This window comes from Puma concolor, chromosome C2 (assembly GCF_028749965.1).
Source record: "Puma concolor isolate L17-30 chromosome C2, mPumCon1.1.hap2, whole genome shotgun sequence".
Classification (NCBI taxonomy): domain Eukaryota; kingdom Metazoa; phylum Chordata; class Mammalia; order Carnivora; family Felidae; genus Puma; species Puma concolor.
Window position 1 is genome coordinate 147,386,287 of NC_141675.1, and position 25,072 is coordinate 147,411,358.

General features: G+C 48.2%; 1 protein-coding gene across 2 annotated transcripts in view; it reads left to right on the forward strand.

Annotated features, from left to right (window-relative positions):
* The window catches only part of HUNK (hormonally up-regulated Neu-associated kinase), a 124,258-nt gene that overhangs the window by 87,567 nt on the left and 11,619 nt on the right, over nt 1-25,072 (forward strand). Inside the window, exons 5-8 of one of the 2 annotated variants that reach the window (XM_086675847.1) lie at nt 3,852-3,979; nt 10,571-10,706; nt 16,394-16,556; nt 20,522-20,605. In XM_086675847.1, the coding sequence (XP_086531973.1) occupies nt 3,852-3,979; nt 10,571-10,706; nt 16,394-16,556; nt 20,522-20,605 (511 nt within the window). The remainder of the gene's footprint in view (nt 1-3,851; nt 3,980-10,570; nt 10,707-16,393; nt 16,557-20,521; nt 20,606-25,072) is intronic. The other variant, XM_086675848.1, reaches the window with a different exon arrangement.

Genomic DNA, 25,072 nt, shown 5'->3' on the forward strand with positions numbered 1-25,072 from the left:
ACTGTTTTTGTTGATGAGAACCTTCACCAAGCAAAATGAAATCCTGCAGCCAGTTTCGTAACCTAGTCAGTTATTATCAAAACCACTTGCTCGGTTCTGGTGGGACTACTCTGAGCAGGTGTACCAGCACTGTCTTTAACACAAGCGCTTACCTTTATCTGTGGTCCTGGCCAGATACTGGAGAAAGGCAGTGCCCGGGATGTCGTCTTTTGAAGCCTGTTGGTGGCAAGGAGAGGTCTCAAAGACTCCTCGAAGAAAGAAACTTTCATAAAGGTTTTAGACTTGCTTCTCTGGCTTCATACTGCTTACTACATTCACCCAACTCCTTCAGTTGGATTCCCCTCCATTACCATAGTGTATTACCTCTGTAACATCCTGCACTATTTTGTGCACTCCACCTGTGATAGGAAACTCTGTGTCCCCTAAAGATAAAGGGAAATAACAAAAGATCATAGGGCAGTGGCCTTTACACTTGAGTGTTATATACTCTTCTTTAAAAATTTTTTTTTTTTTAAGGTTTATTTATTTTTGAGACAGAGAGAGACAGCATGAATGGGGGAAGGTCAGAGAGAGAGGGAGACACAGAATGTGAAACAGGCTCCAGGCTCTGAGCAGTCAGCACAGAGCCCGACGCGGGGCTCGAACTCACGGACCGTGAGATGGTGACCTGAGCCGAAGTCGGACGCTTAACCGACTGAGCCACCCAGGTGCCCCTATACTCTTCTTTTAAAGGAAGGACATTCTTGGTAACCCCCGGTGTTGACTCAAGTTGTTTTTATTTAAATTGCGCTTAATGTACATGAATGTAAAATTAAATTCTTTTCATTTATGGCTGTGTACAAATGAGACCCGAAAACTGATTTACAAAGTTAAGTATAACCAAGGCTAAAAGAATCGCAAAATATTAAAGCCAGCAGCATTAGTTAGCTGCCGTGGCTGCTGCTTTGTGGGGACTGAACTGCTGGACGCGTTCTGGGTGTAATTCTTGCCGGGCACAGGCTCTGAGCTGGTCAGCGCATGGTCGTGTGATCACCCAATTCTCCCACCATTTTCACCTTCCAGGGGCTTTCAGACCTGACGGTGCATCCAAAGCACCTGGCAGGCTTGGGAAAACCCAGATGGTGGAGTACCCCCCCCCCCCCCGCAAAGTTTCTGATCCCATGAGTCTGCGGTGGAGCCCAAGAGTTTGCAGATCTAACATTTCCAGGTCACACTGCTGCCCTACCGAGCACCACACTTTGGGACTCACCCCGAAGCCCATTTATGTTCTCTTCTCGTTAGCCTGTGACAATGAAAGTGATATATTTTGGCAAAGATGGTGTGTTGGTAAACACGAATGCAAAAGCAAGCACTGAAATCCAGCGCATAGTTGGTTATAAGATGGAAATCCAGTGTGTACTTAGTTATATGGTGGCCGTCCGATGGCCCGGGTTGAGATTTGCAGGATGTTCTAGTATATCACCAAAAGAAAATAAAAAATGGAGCTGCTGACCCCCTGAGGACGTGTCCCGTGTACCTCAGTCTGAGAAAAGAAAACATTTACCTGTGGGGAAAAATGATATTGTGTAAGTACCAGGCTCTTCAGCTTTAGGTATGAACGTTGGACCGAGACAAAGGTGCACAGAAGCGAGCAGGGACAGAGAGGACTGGGCTTGTCCCTTAACCTTAGCATAGAAGAGAGGGACCGCAGCTTTGTAGTGAGAAGCCTTCCTTGTGCCCAGAGCTGCCCTCAATGGAATGAGTTACACTGGGGAGGTTGGAAACCCTTGTCTTGAAGGTTGCTGAGGGGCCTCCAACAACAACTTTGTGGATGTTTTGGTGGGGGGAGGGCGCTCTTACTTACAAAAGCCACGTGTCCAAGACCCTTTTGGATGCAGACATTCTACAGTTGGTGGGGGGGGGGGGGGTGGTGGATTTTAGTTTTCTCTCTTATTGGTCTCCAAGAATCCCTTAAGCTGGGACGTTTAGCTGTATCTCAAACATATCCACGGTGCAGCATTGCGTGGTAGGTCCCCAAACGTGTCACCAGCCCTGGTACTCCGTCCCTTCCCCTCTCCTCAGTTTCCTCAGTCCTGACACTGTTCCCACCATTCTTCTCACTTCCCAGGTTTGCAACTTGGCACATCGCCTTCAGATACCTAGTGCTTATTAGCCTTTCTCTCTGTGGCCCGCTCTCCCTCCCATTCAGACTTCGCCAGCAGCGTGCCCACTCACTGCCCCTGGCTCCTGCCCCCATCCTGAGCCCCTGATATCCACTTAATACCAGCTGACTGCTTCCCCAGTCATTTGGCTGTGGCACTTTTATTCACCTGACATCTGTTCTTATCCTGGGGAACGTGTTCCCCCAAATACATAGGGAAACGCTCTAAAAGGCTCTGTGTATGCCTGGTTCGTTCTTGTCTCCATTTCTTGTCTGCCCAGTTTATTGCCCGTATCCAAAAGACACAGAAGCTCACACGCGTATACTCGCCCCTCCCCCCGCAGGCCACCTGTCTTCAAGTACTTATCGTAGACTTCTTCCTCCCCTAATTGAACCCTCTGTGGTCAGAAGCAGCAGCGTTCATTTCTTAACTCCCCCACTTTCGTTGCTCCTTGAAAGGATTGTGCTTAGTTATTTGGTTACTTGTTGACCGTCTCTCCCCTACAGGCCAAGATGGCAGGGCTTTGTCTGGGTCAGCCCTACCCAGCACCCGTAGCACTGCCTGGGGTGGGGGTGGGGGGGGGGAGGGGAGAGCCAGCCAGCAAATGATTGTGGACAGAATGTATACGAATCTGTGTAACTCTACCGTGAGTTACACCCTCTTAGCCGAGGCTTAGCGTTCTGTCTGCGATATGAGAGTGATTTCTGGCTGGAGCCCGCGGGCTCTGTACCTGTCATGATCTGGGGCCCTGTAATTCAGGGGCGCCTCAGTGGAACGGACCCCCAAGGGTTTTAATTTCCATCAGTCTCATTGGATTTGTTTTGACTGGAAATCCTATTGCCTGTTTTTAAAACATATTCCCTTGGGCACTTTCAAACACTTGAGACCTCTTGGCAGGCAGGCATTTCATCCCCATCAGGAAATCTCATCAAAATGATATTAGGTTTGCACATCAGGAAAATGAAAGTCCTCCAAGAAGATGTCGCTAGGTTGGCTGTGGATGTAAGCAGTTAAGCCCATTTAGAAGGTATTTCGACCACATCTGACGTTTCGGGCCCGGGCCGGGTGGCAGGATCTCACAATGAACAATGATATAAAAAATAAGAGTGGGAAGGAGACACCTCCCCCTCCCCCACCCCCCTGAGGGAATTCTCTAGTTACAAAAGCCCAAACGGCATTCAAGGGAAGAGCAACCGGCCAGTTTTGGGTATGAGATTTTTGTTTCAAAGGGCTGAAAGGTAACCAGGCCTGCTGGCTAGGCTGTGGCTTGCCTTCCGTGGCAGGGTCTTGCCCTATATTTTTTTGTCTGGCCGCCTCCAGGCTGCATCTTGTAAGCCACACTTGGAAAACCACGTAACGGCAAGACAACTTTTATTCAAGGGTCCTAGCATACTCCTGGTATTTTTCACATAATTTCGTCTGGACTTCCTTCCAGAAGGAAGGACCTGGTTTCCCTTCTGTAGGGGGTAGCTCTTGAAGTTTCTTAGACTCCTTTGATCTCCATAGTCCATTGTCCAAGTCTACAAGGAAGCTTTTACCCGTGCCTTTCACTTTTGCTGCTTCAGTGTGGTGCTGAGTTTTCTAGAAAAAAGGCCCCTTGAGGTCAGCATGAAAGGGACAGGGCTGAAGCTTTGCCAAGCCTGTGCCCTATCTGTCTTCCCTTCCTGGGGGCCTCAGTCTGGTCTCATGCTTTGGTGTCTCTCTTTTCAGAGGCGTGAACATGTATGCCATGTTGACTGGGACCCTGCCTTTCACAGTGGAGCCTTTTAGCCTGAGGGCTTTGTACCAGAAGATGGTGGACAAGGAAATGAACCCCCTCCCCACCCAGCTCTCCACAGGTAATGTGCCGGCTACTCTTGGGTTCCTGGTTTCAGGACTTGGGCGCCTACCAGGTTTGGTCCATCTGTGAAGTACTATTTGTTTTGCAGAAATGATATTAGGCCTTTTCCTAGGATTAAACGGTGACTCAAGAGTGGTTGAGTTTCCCATCGCTAAGCAACCCTTCATCTCACCTTGGCCCTTTTCTTCTCCATTATAATTCTGAACCCCTGACTTCCTTCTTCCTCCTTCTGCACAAAACCGATATTTCAAAAGGATCTTGGAAAAAGAAATGCAGTCTTGATTGCTTTAAAACTCACCATATTGTACTGTTGACTTTGAAAAAAAGCTTTTATAATCACATGTCCATTGTGTTTTGCTTAGTCAATTCACTGTAAAGAAATACTAGATTCATTCAAGTTTGGTCTGTGATTTGTCTTGCTATTTGAGGTTTTGAGCCTGTTCAAAATCTTTGAAATATGTATATTTTCAGTAACTCGATTAGACTAAATCATCAGGTGTGTTTGGAAAGTATTCTCAAACTTTACGTGGTTCACATTTCAGTAAACAGGTTGTATTAAGATTTGGTTTCAGATCCTGTAAATTAGCACAATTCATTCTTTTGTTTTGGTCACAATTCACTTCAAGTTCCTGGCCTCAGGTTGGTCCTGGTGATCATTTAATTGGCTCCTTAGAATAAACTCAGCTTCACTGAGATAAGGCATGTGACAAAAAAAAAAAAAAAAGTAATTGTGTAATTTCAACTTATGATACACGGTTAAAATACAACATTTTTATTTTACTACTGTTACGCATTTTTCTCTTGAGTTTATAAAGCATCCATGAAGCCGACCTTGAATTTATGTTTGCCAAATGGAATCCAAGCTGAAATGCATTCTTTTTCTAAAAAAAAAAAATGTTTATTTATTTATTTGAGAGAGAGAGAGAGAACATGAGCAGGAGAGGGGCAGAGAGAGGGAGAGAGAGATTCCTAAGCAGGCTCCATGCTGTCAGCACAGAGCCTCATGTGGGGCTTAAACCCATGATCTGTGAGATCATGACTTGAGCCAAAATCAAGAGTCGGATGCTTGACTGGCTGAGCTACTCAGGTGTCCCATGAAATGCATTCTTGGATGTGATGATCTAATTTGGTCTGTACTTCCCCTTTGCTAGGGAGGATAGAATCTCTTGTACCCTCATGCCTGGAAAAGGCAGACAGGGCTCACTTTGAATCCCAGTGAGATCCCGAGGAACTGGAGAACTGCTTCTCATTGGTTTAGTCAGGATGGGCCAGGTTAATGCACAGTAACAAGTAGCTCCCAAATCTCAGTGGCTTAAGACAACAATGACTTCTTTCTCATTCATACCACGTATCTGTGGAGAGTTGATGCAAGAGTTGAAGGATTCTGCCCATCCTAGTCAGTCAGGGTCCCAGACTGGTGGAGCAGCCACCATTTCAAACATATCTGGTCCATGCGGAGGAAAAGAAAAGTCTAGAACCACCTCTCATCAGCAATTAAGTCTCCCACCAGCGTTTCGCTCACAACTCCCAACTTTCTGAAGCATGTCACCTGGCTTCACCTAACTAAAGCAGATGGGGAAATACAACCCTACTGTGTGTCTAGAAGGCAGAAAGCCAGAAGTATCTGTTGAACATCATGAGTGTGAGTCACAGGCTGTGGGAGGAGGAGCAGATGGTCCGGCCTGTGATACTCCCCAGGGTGGGCTGCACGGCAGGGCAAGGCAGGTAGATGAGCAGCCCAGGAACTCATTCTTAACTGCGTCAGAACCAACATTGTTTTAACCCTAGTAATACTACCTGGACTTAGCAGGCTGGGCTCTAAGTCTTTTCTGATGGGGAACTTTAACTTTACCTTAAAGGAGTAAAAGCTGCACCCCTGAAGGTATTTAAAACATAGTCCAGAGGAACTTCCAAAGAAGATGCGTTAGAAATGTTCTGAGTGATTTTAGCCTCCCTGGAATTGGCTCGTAAGTGTTTCTCCTCGACTAGGGCTTTACCGCTCTGTGCTAGGTACCAAGCATAGTGTTTACACAGAGTAGATGCTCAGGGAATCTAGGTTGCTTACTCTGCTGGCAAAGTGTGTGGCCCAGGAAGGCACAGATCCGCCCAGCTGCTCAGGGATGGGACTTGACCTGATACGCTGGGGCCCAGAGCTGTATGCTGGCTGCCGGGGCAGTGCAAAGGATGTTGGCTTGTTTACGTAGTGAATGACTTCAGTTTTGGGGATCACTCCCATGCCTTCTGACAGCCCCCGCGTTCTCCAACCCTTTGCCCTTTATGCCCTGCCAGCTTTACCTCTTCTCCTTCCCGACTAGCCTGGCCCCCCGTCATTTGTGATACTGTGTGGCACCATATTGTTTACATCCCCAAATACTCACTAGTAACAAGAGCAGCTGAATGGCCAGGTATAAGTGCTTTGTACATTACCATTTACTCTCGTAACAACCCTGCAAGGTAAGTACTCTCATTCCCAATTTATCAGGGAGGAAACAGAGTCTCAATGAGCTTATGTGACTTCTCTGTTTCTGATTTTATGTCTGCTTCACCCCCAAACCTGGATTTGCCTAATATATCAGGCTGCTTCTCTCCCTTTCCTTATTTTATTTGCTGTAAGATGCTTCCCCTTCCTCCAGATTTGGGGGGCATTATCTGTCGTTTTTACGTTTTGAGTAATGTCAAAATTGAGATGCCCAAATTGAAAATACGCCAATCTCATTAAATGTCTTGCCAACACATCTTTAATTTAATGATTCTATCATTCGTATTTGTAATGATCTCTACATGTGTACCGTATAATAGTACAATTAGATTCAGTTGGGAGAATTTTGGCCGAGTTAAAAAAAAGCAAAACAACCTCAGTGTTATTGCCCTTGTGAGTCTACTATGCATGCTTTTGAAGAATTGCCCCTCATCTCTACTATGTAGTTTGAGAACTTAAGCTTTTGGGATCTTTGCAATTCTTGCTTCTAGACAGTCTCTTTCCGCTTGTTGTTGGCACTTGCCTATCACAGGGTCAGGAATGCCTTTCATGGCTTACACGTTTTTCAGGCAATTTACCTTTACATCACTACATCTCAGTGATGGTACTTACACATTCCAAACAATCACTTCAGATCTAGAGGGTTTTGCACCATGAAATCACGGAAGTGAAGCTGAAGGTGAGTTGTTCGCGTTTTGTAAGGGTTGAGCCAATGCCAGTTGAGATTTTTGAGAAGGTTCAACCGTCAAATTCTTGTTCTTGATGCTTTTGCCTAGGAAATGATAGGGAAGGAGACTTGCGTGGGGATGGGACTCCACTTGCAAGTGATGGGCTTTCCACTGCAAAAAGTCCGATGGCTCTGTCTGTGTCCTATAGCCCTCTCCCTGGGCACAGTGTCACAGCACTCACACAAACCAGTCCAGACTCTGGAAAGTAGGAGGAAAGTAGGTTTTGCACCAGAAGTGTATAATGTATATGATGTGGAGCATGGAGAGGGAGCTCTCTGTGTGGGTCAGCCCTACCCTTGGACCTGAATGGAGACCCCAATTCCTAGCTTAGAAGAGTCGGGGGCAGGAGTGCCTGGGTGGCTCAGTTGGTTAAGCATCCGACTTCAGCTCAGGTCATCCCATGGTTCGTGAGTTCGAGCCCCGCATCGGGCTCCGTGCTGACAGCTCAGAGCTCAGAGCCCGGAACCTCCTTCGGATTCTGTGTCCCCCTCTCTCTCTGCCCCTCCCCCGCTCACACTCCGTCTCTCTCTGTCAAGGGGGCAAGGAGTGGCCATGCCTGCCATGGCTTTCCAGGAAAATGGAGAATTTTAATCCCTTTGGGGTCACGAAACATAGGGATTTTAAAGGCCCTGACACAAACTTTTTCAAAGAACTCTAACGATATTTTCAAAGTCCTTTTTGGATAGTAATGCCACGTTTGTGATGTCCAAAGAAATAAAATTCATCAGTAGAGATCAGAACTAAAATTACTTGTGCTCATCAGCAGTTTGTGAAGGTGCAGAGTGCGTGATTCTGAAAATAGAACAAAAACGCACATCCAGTCTGTTCTTAGCTCTTCTGGTTAATCATACTCTGAAAAAGCCTGGCAGTAGCCTGGCTTGTACGGGTCCTTTGAGGGTAAGCGACAGAGATGTCGCAGAAACATCCGGAACTCACAGCCTCCGCATTTCAATTCATTAAGGCCGCATCTTTTTTTATTTGATCAGTAGATGTCCCTGATTAGGCATCCAGATGACTCTTGCAATGTACGGGAGTCGAGAGAAGAGGGATAAAGTTTCCAAAAAGAGAAACGTCTTTTTTCTTTCTTTCCTTTTTTTTTTTTTTTTTTTTTTTGTTTGACATCTGTTTGCTTTTCAGACCATTGAACAACATTTTAGGAAAGTTTTATTTGGAGACTCAGCTATAAATCTCAGAGTATTAAATGTCCCTCATAACTGTGTCTACACATGTACTTTTTACCTGCTACATTCTTAAAGAGAAATAACCTGATGACCACACCAACTGTATGGAAACCCATTGGAGGAGTTACTTGGTGGTAAAAATTGTTTCTTTTGGGTTGATTCTGGCATCACCATCAGCCCTCTTTTGATGGCTTGATTTCTGCCCTATGGAAGACAATGACAGAAAACACCCACCATTCTCTAAGAACGGTATCAAAATGACAGCCAAAGCCTATGAGGATGTGGGAATTCTTACGACTTTTCTTTGAGAGGTTAGATTATGTTAGAAAACTGAAAGATAGCTTTGGGGAGAAGGATAGAAAAGTTTGGGGACCAAGCAAATCGGGATTCTTTTCTGGAATCTATTACTTGGTATGTTGGAAATTGGGTATCATGTGCAAGGCTACATAAAAGAATATTATTAGAAAATTATTTGTAATGTTTTTCTTTTTGAGAGAGAGAGAGACAGAGCATGAGCTGGAGAGGGGCAGAGAGAGAGGGAGACACAGAATCGGAAGCAGGCTGCAGGCTCCAAGCTGTCAGCACAGAGCCCGACATGGGGCTTGAACCCACGAGCCACGAGCTCATGACCTGAGCCGAAGTCAGATGCTTAACCTACTGAGCCACCCAGGCGCCCCAAGGATATTTTTTAAAGTGCCAAGATGATACGACAGTAAGATAAGGAGTACAGAATAAAAACAAAATTACAGTCCCACAACTCAAGCAAGACAGGCCATCTCCATTTGGAAGTAATCAGTCCCTGGCATTCTTTGTCTATATGTGTTCATGCCTATTGTCACACTAGCGGCTTTGGAGCCTGTGACCTTCCTGTGCATTATTCAAATATTTTTTCCACGTCGTGTAGTTATCTCCATTGTTATGCTCGTAAAGGATGGAAATGTCTCCTTAGAGATGAACCAGCTTCCTATCCCTAGTGCCTGGCTGGACAGCAGGTGCTTTGTAAATGTTCATTTAATAAAGGACACCCAGGACATTTGAAAAAATCACTGTGGCTTTTGCCTGGGACGGAGGGGAAGGGGGTGTGGGGATCTTCTGGCTTCTCAGTTGCTTCTCGTATTCTTTCCTTACATACCATGCTCAGCCTAACTAACGTGACCACAGCCAAGTTCAGTAGGCTGCCAGATAAGGACAGACTTTTTCGGCAACACAGTCTGCCCAAGCTGCCCCTTCATTTTGAGGGAATGCACAAAAGGAAAGGGCCCCTCAAGTAGATGTGGTTTTATAGTGTGGTGCTTTCTGCAACATTGTACACAAACTAAGGAATTTAAAATTTGAGTTACAGGGGTGCCTGGGTGGCTCCTTCGGTTAAGCGTCTGACTTCTGCTCAGGTCATGATCTCGTGGCTCATGGGTTTGAGCCCCGCATCGGGCTCTGTGTTGACAGCTCAGAGCCCGGAGCCTGCTTCGGATTCTGGGTCTCTCTCTCTCCCTCTCTGATCCTCCACTTGTCACTTTCTTTCTCTCACTCCTTCAAAAATAAATAGACATTAAACATTTTTTTTTTAAAAATCGAGTCACAGAGTTTACTTGCACCGTAACCCAGACTGGCCCTCCGATTGGCCTGGCTACACAGGCGTGGGCTATAGCTGATCTGGGTGCTGTGTCATCAGTCCAGAGTCCGGGGACTAAGTAGATGGCCATGCAAAATGGCTTTAAAAGAAAGGACCAGAAAGAGAGCACGACCTCCCTGGGTCTCAGGAGACTCTGTGTGTCGCATGGTGAGGGTCAAGTTAGAGGGCAGAATTTTGAATGCCTTCATTCTCTGGTTCCTTTCTGAGTACTCAAAAACCCACCTTGAGGTCAAGTGTTTTCTCTTTACTTGCTTTCATCCCTGTATTACCAGCCTGTACGTCGCACATCCCTCTGGCTCACCTTTAGAGATGGACCCGCCAAGCTAAGACCGCAGTATTGGGAAGTGCAGGGCACGGGGAGAGACCTGAATCGGCTCTTACTTTACCGTGTACCAGTTGTATTCCTGGGACAGATACCTTAAACTCGTCGGACTCGAGGCACCCGGAGATCCAGGGAATAGGTCAATGCTGGCAATGACTCCGGAGAGGTGGTCGGGCACCTGCCTTGAGTCTCGGCGGCCTCTGCATTCAGCCTGTGACGCGGATGTCTGTTTGCCGAATGTCTCCACAGGGGCCATCAACTTCCTGCGCTCTCTCCTGGAACCAGATCCTGTGAAGAGGCCCAATATCCAGCAAGCCCTGGCAAACCGCTGGCTTAATGAGAATTACACGGGCAAAGTGCCGTGTAACGTCACCTATCCCAACAGGTAATCGAGTATATGCAGAGGGGGCCCTTCTCTCGGGCCACACGAGGCCGCCTTCTGAGCCCTGACCACTTCTGGGCAGGAAGCTGTGCGTGATTCAAGGAGAAGCTGCATTTCCCCTTGGCCGCCCCCTCCCCTCCGGGCCCCTACAGCCACCGACTAGCCCACCTCCGCGCACGAGAGGAAGTGTAGACGGGGTCGTCCCATGCAGCTGTGCAGAGCGCACCCTGCACAGGGCACCCAGTAGAGGGTGGGTGGAGGCTGCCCTCCACACCCCATTCCCCTTGTGAGACGTGCCCCGGGGGCCTACGTCTTCTATCTTCACAGAGTGGCACCTCTTTCTAATTCACACAAAGGGACCATTTAGGCTTGCTGTGGCCCGAGCGAGCGGGCGCGTGTCTGCTGAGCGTGTCTGTGGCCGTATCTGGTTGCGTGTGTGTGTGTGCGTGTCTGTGTCTGTGAGTGTACATAGTTGTGTTTGAGTGTGTGAGATCCATCCGTGGGCTCTCCTGCCAGCCTCAGGCAGAGTCCAGCGGGATTGCCCCTCTCCCCTTTCAGACCACCCCTTGGGCTCCTCTTCTGACACTTGTTTGCTCTGATGTTTATTTCAGCACCGAGTCCCTTGCCTTAGAACGTTGGGGTCAGGAAGAAAAGGCAGTAGGAGGGGTCAGCCGCTTCAGGCCGTGTTTCCCTGTGGACTTCCTGTGAAGGCTTCACTTTAGCAGCTTCCATGAGGAGAATGCTTTAAGGCAGGCTTGCAGGCAGGGGTCCGCGGCATGGAAATGCCAAGGGGCACCTCGTGATGGCCCACACGTCTCTGTCACTGCTGTAGTGACTACACATTGAAAAACAAGTATAAGAAAACATTAGCTTGTACTTCCTTCCTACTCATCGGACATATTGTTACCCAACCCGAGTGAAGGCATGAGGACCCTCACCTTGGTTCCCTTAGAGCAAACATGAACACCACGAAGGTCAAATACCTTCCAGGACTGGGACCCACACGCCGGGTCCCGGGCCTGCTCACTCTAGTCTGAAGCTCAGATGAGGACAAAAGGACCACTGATGAAGGGGGGACAGAGATTTTCAAGATGTCCAGGAAGGTCTGGAAACATCCATCAAGACTTAGGAAAGCTGTCACACTGAGTTCTTCAAATAGGATGGGCAGGCAGGGCTCTGTCTTGGGGAGAAAGTTCTAGAAGAACTTAAGAGGCTGTGGGTGGAGTCCGTATCCATGCCACCAAGCCAGATTTACACTCACCAGGGCTGAGGTGGTTTCACTCACCGCCATCTAGAATTCTAGCATTTGACTCATGAGAAGTAATTTAAACGAAGTCTAGTTACTTAGGTTACCAAGGGAACCTGGAAATAGACTGCTCGTTTCCAGCGCTGGCTCCCCTCGGCCCGTACCTGAAACAGACACCAGAAAGATTACTTCAACGTGAGCTGGAAAGCCAAGCCGAGGAGCCATGCCTCATTACCAGGGCTCACGAAACATGGCAGCACACAGGTATGCTGTCTGCTAAAGGAAGGGGCACTGGTGGCAGCCACAGGAGTCATTAAGCGAATGTGATCGCTGCCTAAATGAGTATAATCAATCCACTCAACATGGCAGCCGTTGGAAGGAAGCGGCTCTGGTAGTAGAAACACAGCCTGCCCCTCCCTGATGGCCGCATCTTCATTCGCAAGGAGTCGTTCCGGGGCGCCTCATTCCATAGCTGTTCCACAGGTCGCAGATAGGCGTTTGTGGATTACAACTTCAACCCAGGTATCGTCTGCTGGTTTTGCCAGATCAGTGATTTTTGCATTTGGATTTGGTCAAAAGCATAAAGGCTGCACGTGAACTAGTTGGGTTGGGACCACCGTTAAGGTCCTGTATATCAAAGAAAACAGCAGCTCGCTGCCTTCCGTTTACGTGTGGCCTGTCGCTCATTTTGTACCAGAGGCAGATTAATGTTGGGTTGTGTTTTTTTTTAATTTTTTTTTTTTTTTTTTTAGTGTTTTTATTTATTTTTGAGACAGAGAGAGACAGAGCATGAATGGGGAGGGGCAGAGAGAGAGGGAGACACAGAATGTGAAGCAGGCTCCAGGCTCCGAGCTGTCAGCACAGAGCCCGACACGGGGCTCGAGCTCACAGACTGTGAGATCATGACCTGAGCTGAACTCAGACGCTCAACCGACTGAGCCACCCAGGAGCCCCAATGTTGGGTTTTAAAGTGCTGGAACCAGAAATCGAAACTCTTGGGGGAGGCAGATGTTGTTTACAGTCTTTATTTTGAAAAATGTGTAAGGCAAAAAATGTGCTTTTGATAGTTCTTTTTTTTTTTTTTTTTTAAGGTTTTATTTTTTAAATTATTTTTGAGAGAGCGCAAGCAGGGGAGGGGCAGAGAGGGGGACAGAGGATCTGAAGCGGGCCCCACGCTGACAGCAGTGAGCCTGAGGCGGGGCTTGAACTCCCCAACGATGCAATCATGACCTGAGCCAAAGTCGGACGGTCAACTGACTGAGCTGCCCAGGTGCCCCTGGTAGTTATTTTTCTGGTTTGACCAGTACACAGGTTAATGGAGTAAGAACATGTGATCAGGGAAAGGAATATAGGCTTTATTATAAAGTATATTTTACAGCTTCTCAACATACCTAGCCTCAGATTTTATTATTTTAGATGTTGTTAAAAGTGTTTTACTTGTGGGGCGCCTGGGTGGCTCAGTCAGGTGAGCATCCGACTTCGGCTCAGATCATGATCTCACAGTCCGAGAGTTCGGGCCCCACGTCGGGCTCTGTGCTGACAGCTCGGAGTCTGGAGCCTGCTTCGGATTCTGTATCTTGCCCTCTCTCTCCCCCTCCCCTGCTCATGCTCTGTCTCTCAAATTAAAAAAAAAAAAAAAAAAGGGGGTTTTACTTCTGGGAAATGGATAAAATAAAGGGCTTACGTTTTGTATCACTCTTCTGTAAAGCCTTTTGTTATGTCATTTGGGCTTCCAAGTTGATCTCCAAAAGGCAAGAGGAAAATATCTTTAAATTGTATATTTACAATTTAAACGTATAAAAGTACACTTTTTATAATAAATATTCAAGCCAGTCCATCAGCAGTTTTGCCATGTGCCAGGCTAGCCTCCCTTTTCTGGGAGCAGATATTTTTATGGAGGTGACCTTGGCTGCTTTCCTCCATCTTCCTTCTGGGGCCTGGACAGTCTCCCACCCCTCCAGTTAGCTCTGCAGATGGGTGGGAGGGGAAGGAGGTCATGGGTAACACAGGAAGGAATTGGGCCAAAGCAGTCTAACACGGGATTTAATGCGAATTTACTTATAATTGCACCTAGTGTTCCAGAACGTTTGACTAGTGACTGTATTGCCCAAAAAGGAGGAGATGATACAAATAACTGATGCTGCAGAATACCAAATATACATGCCACTAATTGAACATGTTTTTTTTTTTTTAATTTTTTTTTTAATGCTTTTATTTATTTTTGCGACAGAGAGAGACAGAGCATGAGCAGGGGAGGGGCAGAGAGAGAGGGAGACACAGAATCGGAAGCAGGCTCCAGGCTCTGAGCGGTCAGCACAGAGCCCGACGCGGGGCTCATACCCACAGACTGCGACATCATGACCTGAGCCGAAGTCGGATGCTCAACCGACTGAGCCACCCAGGCGCCCCAGAACATGTTTAAAATAGGGGCACCTGAGTGGCTCGGTCGGTTGAGCATCTGACTCTTGATTTCGGCTCAGGTCATGATCCCAGGGTTGTGAGATAGAGCCCCATCTGGGGCTCCATGCATGCACACGCTCTCTCTCTTCCTCTCAAAAAAAAAAAAAAAATAGTACTTTCAATCAAGAGAGTCAGCAGTGTCTTTTTGCAGAGCTCTCCTATTTCTGAAGACAGTGGACATGAAGGGCAGAGTTGGAGTGCCTGCCCATGTTTACTGCCCTCTTTTCACCTCCACCCTTCTCCTAGAGAGCTCTCCCTTCCCCTGCTTGCTCCTGGGGAGAACAGGCTTCCAAGGTGTTGCTGGGTCAATTGGCCAGGGGCACCTTGCGTGGCCCTGATCTGATTGGCCAGGGGCAAGGCCATGAGGCTGTGGTCTGATTGGCCAAGGACTAGGCACACGGCAGTCATCTGATTGGCCAGGAGCAGGGTCACTCCCGTGCAGACATTACTGGGAAGTTGCCAACAATGGAGTTTTCGGCGTTAGTAAGTGCTTTGGCAAACTTCAGAAGTATTATTTTTTTAACAAAAGTTATTTTTTACCAGTAGTCATTCTACTCCCCGCTCTCCACCCCACCACTGTGGTCTAGAATTTGTGATTTTATGGCCAACAGGGCGAGGAAGGCGGATTTCATGGTTCCTTGGGCCTGTTTTCTTTGGATGGCACTTACTCATATCTAGCGAGGGAGTGCTGTCATAGGTTACATGGATGGGTGGTGGAAGATGGTCAGCAGACCTAGGTCTGCCCTTGCTGCCCTATTCAGCTGGCTTGTGAATTTGGCAAGTCAGTTTCCTCTTCTGTATCCCAGTGTGGAGTTGTCCTGTGCGGTTTCTCAGGGTGTTACGGTCTGAAGTCCCATAAAAAAATGTCTTCAGACCCTTGGGGGTGAGGGGTGGGTTACAGAGCTCTCGGGCCAGATGTGCCTTCCTTCTGCTCAGAGTGCCCCATCTGTATCTCTCTTAAGGGATTTAGAAAGTTCTATTTGATGATGTACCTGTTACCAACACACATACACTCTGTATTCCTCAGCCTGCTTTCGTGTTCTCCACAGCCATTTGACACATCTGTTTACTTGAGAGCTGGTGAGTGTAGAGGTTTAGCATCTAGAGTCTGAGCTAGGCTGTCAGGGTTTGTATTGTGGGGCTGCAACTTCCTGCCTATGTGACCCGGGGCAAGTTACTTCATAGCTGTGGGCCTCAGTTTCTTCCATTGGTAAAATGGGGAAAATAACAGTACCCTACAGCCGCGCCCCAGACTCTTATTTGTGAATGTGGGAGCTCTTGGTGCTTCTTTAAACACCGTCTGCATTGGCTTCTGAAGGCACTCCTTTCCTAACCCACCTTACACCCAACTCAAGTGTAGGCTCCACCCGTGTCCAAGAAGTACATTTTTAGAAAGCAACGCCAAAGTGTAAACAAATTTGGGGACAATTGGGGAAATCTGAATATAATCCAGATATTAGAGAACACCAAGAAATTATTAAAATTTTGTTGGGTGTGTGGACGGTATTGTGATTCTGCAGGAGATGCCCTTGGATCTTAAAGGTGCACACCGGGGTGTTTAGGAATGAAATGTCATGATGTGTGTGATTCAAAATACTTGATAATAATAAATAGGCAGTAAATAGACTATATATATATATATATATATATATATATATATATATATATGTATAATAAATATAAGCAATAAACAAGAAAGGAAGAAAATATGGCCAAGTGTTAACAGCGGTATATTCTGGTGTTGGGTGCACAAAGGGTATTTATACTGTTCCCTCGGCTTTCCTGTGTGAAATTCTTCATCACAAAAAGCCAAGCGAAAGAATGAATGAGTTAATGAATGAATGAACGGGTCTGAGTGTCTCCAAGGGCCTGGGATGGGGAGGGGGGCTGTGCTTTGTGCCGCCATGTTTGTGACCCCACTAAGGAGGATCCAGAACCTCTCGGTGGCCGTGGAGAAGTGACCGGTTCTCTCTCTACTGTGCAGGATTTCCCTGGAGGACCTGAGCCCGAGTGTGGTGCTTCACATGACAGAGAAGCTGGGTTACAAGAACAGCGACGTGATCAACACTGTGCTCTCCAACCGCGCCTGCCACATCCTCGCCATCTACTTCCTCTTAAACAAGAAACTCGAGCGCTATTTGTCAGGGGTGAGTGGGGCCCTGGTGGCTGTTTTCTCTGCTCTCTGTGGAAAAAGGAGCTCTTCTTATACCTCGAGTGTTTCTCAGTTGCTGACACTTGATCTAAGCTGTTAATTTGAACTAATGGAAGGCTGAGTTTCTGAATGCGGGATAAAATAGTAGCTGAACTTGCTTCTCAGGTAGCTCGCGCTTTTTATCTGAGGTATTTTTCAAATATCCTCCCTCGGAGTTAAGCCCCGGGCAGCACTGTGAGAGAGTCAAGCCTCTTTTCCCTTCAGTTTCTCCGTTGCCTTCTCTGCCTACCTCTTAGCTCCTTGGGTTCCCATGTTAAAGGCATTGGGGATTTCTGTGGTCGTAAAAGTTGGGGAGCAGAGCCTCTCAGGCATTGATCTCGAAAGCATGATTTAATGAGGAAGGCATTACTTATTGGTACTTCTCCAGAAGGTGAAAATGAAATTGAGCTTTACTGGCTTGACCCCGGTGCCTTCAGTCTGGGTGACAAAGCACAGGTGTCCTGTGTCCCACGGGAGGAAGCGTGGGAGTCTTGCAGCCTAGGGTGGGGTGGACGGTGGTACCCTCATGCGTCGGTCGCCTTTGGTCTTCCGCCACACGCAGTTCATGTGCACCTGGGGAAGGAATTGACATGCTTCAGTGTCTGCTTCTGACTAAATCCTCTCTCCACTTAAAAAGAATTCTGCAAACCACTCCTGTTTCTCCTACTCCGAATAGAGGAGGCTGACCAGTTCTGACGGGAGGTCAGCCTGCTACAGAGATTGAGAATTGTCAGGAAGCCTGTCGGAAATTTGATTTCAGATCCACGGTCACGAAGGGTGACCATCACCCTGTGTATGTGGTGCCCTGAGATCTGATGGTGTGGGGCTGTCAGTGTTAGGAACACATGTAGAAAACAGAACATGAAGAACTTCTAGAGCATTTTCAGTGCTATTTAAAGCCATGTGAGAGTCAACCCAGTATCTCGCAAAAGGCTTAGAAACCTTTTGTGAGGTTTCTAGATTAGAGCTAAAATGAAAATCCACCTACAGTTGGGGAAACGATATTCTCCCTGTCTGGCAGAAATGACCACACAATAAGGCCCAGAAGGCGAGATGGTCAGAGTGTGTCTCTTTAGCAAATGGATTTGGGAGATGTCTACAAAACATTGCTGAATAGACGCAGAGGCTCTTTGGGAGGTTTGTTGAACAGTTGGATGAGAGTGCAGGTGTTTCTAAGCTGAGTCAGCTTAGGGAATTTGCTAGATTTTGCTCCAGTGGGAAATTATCCACAGAAGTACTTTTTGGGTGAACCACCAGAGGAAAAATTGTACTCGAGAAGAAACATTCTGAACAAATAAGAGGCTTTTGAAAATAACAACAGTGTTTTATTGGGGGGGGGGTGGGATGGCAAATACATGTCCCATGTAAGCCCTGCTGGGATGATACTTCTGATGGGGACAAATCTGCAGCTTTGATACTGGATGTGAGGGATGGTGTCACGGTCACAGGAGAGGTCTCCCTCGCGGGAGAGGAATTTGAGGCCAGAAAGACAGGACCTTTGACACAGTATATATTTTATATCATTTTATTATAAGGAATGATTAGGAGCATCTCTTGTACTGTGCCCAGGTTCTCTGTCCCACCATGATGATGAACTTAAAGATAATTGGACTTGAAGCTACTTCTCATTTCCCTTTTATAAGAAGACCACATGCCCCTGTTTCTTTCTTATCTTTTTATAATTTTTTTTCATGTTTATTTATTTTTGAGACAGAGACAGAGCGTGAACAGGGGAGGGGCAGAGAGAGAGGGAGACACAGAATCTGAAACAGGCTCCAGGCTCTGAGCTGTCAGCACAGAGCCCGACGCGGGGCTCGAACCCACGAACCATGAGATCATGACCTGAGCCAAAGTCGGATGCCCAACTGATTGAGCCACCCAGGCGCCCCAATTTCTTATCTTTTTAAATCCCTATTTGGTTATATGTTTTATGATGTACATGATATGTTAGTACAGAGGTGCATGCTTATAATTTATAAACAAATATGCATATATTATAGGTCCCTTCCTATACCTTTGTCCACTCATATGGGTTCAAGGTCACACCATTTGGGGACAACTGTGGTAGAAAACAGTAGTTAAGAACTTATTTTTTTGTTTTTATTTTTTAAATTTTTTTTTTTAATGTTTATTTATTTTTGAAGGACAGAGAGACAGAGTGTGAGCAGGGGAGGGACAGAGAGAGAGGGAGACACAGGATCTGAAGCAGGTTCCAGGCTCTGAGCTGTCAGCCCAGAGCCCGACGCGGGGCTCGAACCCACGGACTGTGAGATCGTGACCTGAACTGAAGTCGGATGCATAACCGACTGAGCCATCCGGGTGCCCCAAGAGTTTAAATGGCTGTCAACTAAAAGGAAGGAAAGAGGATCAATGCACTGATTTTTTTCTCAAATGATGACTGTTACTCAAAAATTAGTTTTTAAAAAGTGCCTCCGCTGAAACTGACTATAAAATTCACAATTTCATGTTTAAAGGAAAAGTTACTACTTTCCTAAGCAAACATTCTTTTGGCAGAACTTCTTTGGATGCCGATCGATAATGTGCGGGGACTTTAGGGGTTTTTTGTTTTGTTTTTTAAAGATTTTGTTTTTAAGTAATTGCTACACCCACCGCGGGGCTCGAACTCACAACCACGAGATCAGGAGCCACACATTCCACCAACTGAACCAGCCAGGCGCCCCAAGGAACTTTAGTTTTTCAAATACTTTCCTTCCTCTGTTCTGCCTTCACAGCTACAGATACGAACTTTGGTTACTCACGCTCTTCCTGAGCAATCCCTGAAGCTCTCAGGCTGTGTCTTAATTTGTCTTTGCTTCTTCCCATCTGCTGGTTTCGGCACCTCCTCTCTGCCCGGCCTGAGCATTGGCATAAAGGTGGCGTGCAAGTCTTGCAAAGCTGAGCACGGCTTTGTCTGCTGAGAACGTTCCCTGGAAACTCAGCTAATGTAGTTCCAGCTGGAGAAGGTTATTTTATTGTGTCTGTTTCACACTTAACCCTTAAAGCCTAGGACGTACCTGGTCTTGAGAACTAGGGTCTGGGCGAGTGGCTGCTTTTAACTAGGGTGAATTAATCCCCACAGACAGCTACAGCCGGTCCGCTCAGTAATTTCCACACACGGCTAATTTAACTGCCCTGTGTGCACTGTCCCAGCTATTAATCTCATCAACCAATTACTGACAACCCACGTATAATTTTAAGACCGAAACTCGTGAACTGACAAGTAAAATACCTATCTTATCTGTCATTCCTCCCTTTCTCTCTTCTTTCTTGTTTTCTGTTTCTAAAACCAAGAAGCGTGGATTCTGTGTTGGAGAGCCTGGAAGGCTGTTCCGTGACTCTTTGTTGGTTGGTAGACACATCAGTCATTTAATTCACCTTTCTCCACACAGGCCGGCACCTCAGTCGTGCACCTAGATCATCCTAGATACGGTTTTCTGTCATCTGTAAGCTGTGTTATGAATTGCTGTGGCTCACTGGGCAGGGGAGGGCAGGGATGTGGGCTGTTTTTCACTAAGGAAATAAGCAAGATCTGTATCTTGTTTGGTAGGTCAATAAAATGAGTTACTCTTTCGAGCTCACGTATCTGGTTTCTGCTTTCACATCTCAGAGTAGTCTTCATCGTACAGATGAAAGAACTGAGGCCAGCAAGGAGCAGTGACGTGCCCAGGGTCACCTGGCCCTGTCCTGGCAGAGCCATAACAGAAGTAGGTTGCCCGACTCTGGGTCCGGGGCTGTCCCCTCGCTGCATCATGCCTGCAGGCCACCCTCCAACGAGGCTTTGCATTGCGATTACCTGGCTTGCCAACCACTTTCGGCACTTTCTCAGCCAAGTGCTGGTTTCAAAATTAATGACTGCTTAATGGACACTTCTATTTCCTGTGAGTTAAGCCATGCTTTTTCCCCGCCTTTCTCCTCGGATAGAAATCTGACATCCAGGACAGCGTTTGCTACAAGACCCAGCTCTACCAGATAGAGAAGTGCAGGCCCAGCAAGGAGCCCTATGAGGTGAGTGACCCCCTCCAAAATGAAATCCAGGATCGCTTAGGAAGAGCGGGTTTCCATTTTGAGAGCAAAGTGGAAAGGAAACCGGTTATTGTGGGACAGAAAAGCAGCAAGAGACAAATAGTCACTTAACTGGGTCCCCGAAACAATGGTTATGGCCGAGCCACTGTCTCTCAGTTGTTAGACTGTGGCTCTTAGCTGTGGCTACACGGTCGAGTCGCCGGGGGAGGGGCGCCTGGGTGGCTCAGCCTGTTAAGCGTCTGACTTGGCTTGGGTCGTGATCTCGTGGTTCATGGGTTCGAGCCCCGAGTCAGGCTCTGGGCGGACAGCTCGGAGCCCGGAGCCTGCTTCGGATTCTGTGTCTCCCTCTCTCTCTGCCCCTCCCCCGCTCACTCTCTGTCTCTGTCTCTCTCAAAAATAAACAAACATTAAAAAATATATAATACATATATAAACATGTAAACATCTGGATGCCCAGATTGCACCTCACATAATTCTCCTGAAACTCATGGGGCAGGAATGGGAAAGTGGGCGCGTGTTAGTAGTTTTTAAAGCTCCCTGGCAGATTCCATGGAGTGGCCAAGGTTGGAAACCACTGCCAGTCCTTCGAAAGGTAAAAATGAGATGCTCAAAACCGTACATGAGTGTAACGCTTGGCATCAGAAGGAGGCAGTAAAATGAGGGACAGGAAAAAGTTTTGGATGAAAACAAGTATTTCTGGGCATCCTAGGACAACTTGATGCTAGATACATACTTAAAATACCAAGATCCTTTGATTTCAGAGTACAAAGTAGTATCACGGGGCGCCTGGGTGGCTCAGTCGGTCAAGCGTCTGACTTCGGCTCAGGTCATGATCTCGCGGTCTGTGAGTTCGAGCCCCGTGTCGGGCTCTGTGCTGACAGCTCAGAACGTGGAGCCTGCTTCGGATTCTGTGTCTCCCTCTGTCTCCCCACCTCCCTCGCTCATGCTCTGTCTGTCTGTCTGTCTCTCTGTCTGTCTCTCTGTGTCAAAAACAAATATTAAAAAAATTTTTTTTAAAAATAAGCAGTATCATTTGGCAAGTTGTACCAAATTTGGACCCCAAATATGTGCTTGGGAAGAGACTGTGCCTGGGAATCTGGATCCAGGGCCAGGGGCACAGGATGAGGGTGTCCCCCCACCCCCAACGCCCAGGACTCTTCATGCAATACTTTGTCAAATGCGACCCCTCAGCCTTCTCCGTGATCTTCCTGGGAACCCACTTGATTTCCCCTTCGCAACCTCTGCCGTGTGCCCCAACAGTTTTTTCTTTTGAGCAGAAATCAAAAGGGAGCCTTCCTCCATGCCCTACATGAGGCCGATGGGCCTGCCCACTTCTCTCTTCCCTTTTCTGCGGTCAAAGTGGTCAGTGGTGGTGGCCGAGCAGTTAGTTGTCCTGGGCCCTTACAGAGACCAGCTGGGCAGAAGTGGGAAAGGCAGAAAGAGACGGCCTGAGTTCCGGAAGAGGAGGAGGAGGGGAAGTGAAGACAGTGAGCGTAGACCTCTCTGTGGGTGACGTTGGCCCCCCGCCTGAAAGATGCTGGGGTTGGGGAGGAGTGAGGATGGGGGAAGTTGGGCGGAAATCCAGGGATGGCTGGGGTGGGGCTTAGCCTTGACCCCGGCCTGGAGGCCTCCTGCCTCTGAGACAGGCTCCGGCACCTGCATGATGAGGATGCAGAGGAGTCTTTGGGGGGTGGGTCATGCTTGGCTTTCAGGCCAAGGGCAGGAGGTGATGTCGGGACCACACTGCCCTGAGCTCCAGACCCTTCAGGCCAATTGCTTCCTCAGCTTCCTCTTGCGTGAGGGAAGGTGTCTCCAATCCATCGTGCCTGGAGCCCCCAGTGTCTGTCTCCAAATGGCAGCCCCACCCTCGGTATGGGGCAGGAACTCTGGAGGTACTTTTTCACCCCCAGAGCCAGGCCGTCCCCAAGTTCTGCCAGTGTGACTCCTCAACCTCTCAGATCCCCTCCGCCACCTTGGTCTCTCTCCTCCTTCCCCATCCCAGCCACTGTCACCTCTGCCTCTTGCGGGGATGTCTGCCACAGCCCTGACTGGTCTACCCCCTTCTCCGTGAACGCCTGGCTCTCACTTCTCCGCACGCCAGCCAGAGCTGAGCCGTCCGCGCTCAGACGGAATCACGTCCCTTCCCTGCTCCAGTTAGCACATGTTTACTGAGCACCTCGTGCACACCAGGCATGCCTCCTTAAGCTGGAAGGCACGGTCGGTGACGTGGCCACCACGTCACAGATTAGACCGTGGTCTGCTGGCCTCTCGAGCCTCGTCCCCCGGGCCCACACGCGCAGCCCTGCTTCTTGCTCCGTGCTCGCTCCTGCAGGCCTTAAGACTTCTGTGCTCTCTTGGCTCCCAGCACCATGCACACCCTGCCCCTTCTTCCAGAATGTTCCCGTCAGCTCTCTTTGCTGATTACTATTTTATGTCTTCAGATTCCAAGGCAGGGTCATTTCATCCCGGACCCCTGCCATTCTCTGACCTTTGCCATCGGATCACATCTCTCCAGCACAGACTCACCCCCGCCCGCATTCTGCATCCCGGGGTTTGTCCCATGCGCATGTTTTGTTTGCTCAGGGAGTGTTGGATTCCCATCTTTCTCCCACTCTGGACTGTGAGTTCCATGAGAGCGGGGACTGTGTCCCTTTTGCTCCTTACAGTATCCCTAGAGTCTACACAATGCCTGGCATTTGCTAAACGAACAAAGGAAAGAATCAAGTGGGCCTTGACCGGGGTCTCCGGTAGAATTGGATTCCCAAGGGGAGAAGGTGGAATGATCCAGGAAGGACAGCTAGCTTGACTAAAGCAGGGGAACGCCTGGAGCATAGCGTGCAAGTCGTGTTATCCTTACAGATGACCATGCCCCGAAGCAGGGAGGGCCGTCTCACGGTCACGGGCTCTGAGGGCTTATCACCTCGGCTGGCATGCAGAGAGTGCAGATTTCACGGCTAGGCTCCCTTGCCTCTGGATCTGCATTTGACTCTTTAGGGCCTCAAGGAACAATGTGAACAGATGCACCCAGCGTCCCATCTGTGTGCCCTACGTGGCCTCCACTCCACTTTGCTGACGCCCATGTCCTCGGTTGCCCTCGAACCTGACCCCTGTGCTTGTTTGTTTCGAAAGCGTCTATGATGGGAAAGGGGCCTTTTCTTTCACCCAGATTATTTTCCTTGGATGATTATCTCATTTGGCCTGAAAACACATGGAGAGCGTTTTAAACATTTGTTGAAATATTTAACGGTTAGGGTTTAAATAGGAACACTAATGGGAAAAGAGCATTTCACTTCTCTGTGATCCATTTGTTTTCTCCAAACGGCAGTGATACTTGTGCTAATTAAATTACGGGCTATTACTGGATCATCCAGCCCGCCTCTGCTGGAACCTAGAGAGTGGAATGGGGCCAGCTCGGAAAAGTGCTAAGAAGATCTGAAAGGGCCCCGGTTTTCTAGGTAAAGCCCACTCAGAGCCTCCGTGGGCTTCTTTCCAGTTGCCGTCGGCCGGTCCTGGAGAAGCCGCCGAGAGGCGGATGGGTTTCAGGTCGTGCGCAGGCTGGCTGGGGAGTGAGCGAGGCCTCTGCGTTGTTCTGAGTCCCAGTTCTTTCTCTCCTCCGAGACAAAGCAGCTGAATTAAGTTGCAAGAACGTCCCCCTTGGGATTACAGTGCTGTTATTGTACGACTTTACCACGTTCTCCACCTCCTCTGCCTTTAAAGGGTAGCAGATATGTCTGTGAAAGTGGGACACGTGTCTCATCCAAGAGCACCTCGAGCATGGGCCCCGGAGACTCCTCTTCCTAAAAAAAAAAAAAAAAAAAAAGAGGCCCTCAGGACCGTGGAGATCGAGGCAGGGGGGCCAGTCATCATTTTTAAGCTGGCTTATTAAAGCCACATAGAGCCAGAGGCCATTTGTGTTACAGTCTTTCCCCAAAAATGTTAATTTGTAGAGCAGTGGAAAATAGAGCAGGGAGGGCTTCTGGGTAGCACAGGGTAACGTGGCAGGCTTGGAAGAGAGCTGTGTGGAGGGCGGCAGAGCGACGGCATCAGTGTGACCAGCCGCTGGAGCAAAGTGCCACACACCGGGGGTGGGGTGGGATGGGGGGCTTCAACAGCAGCAGTTTCACTGACTCTCAGTTCTGGAGGCCGGAAGTCTGAGATCAAGGTTGGTTCCCTGCACGGGCTGTGGAGGAGAACCTGTCCCCTGCCTCCTGGCTGCTGCTGGTTGCTGACATCTTTGGGCTTCGTTCCTTGGCTTATAGAAAGAAGCACCACCCGATCTCTGCCTGTACCTTCCCTTGGCCTTCTCTGTGTGTGCGCCTCTGTGTCCAGTTTCTCCCTTTTATGAGAATACCAGACCCATTGCAGGAGGGCTGGGTTACCTCTGTAAAGGCAACACCAACAGGCCCCCTCCCCAAAGGCAAGAGAGAGTGAGCTTTCCATGTGCTCCTC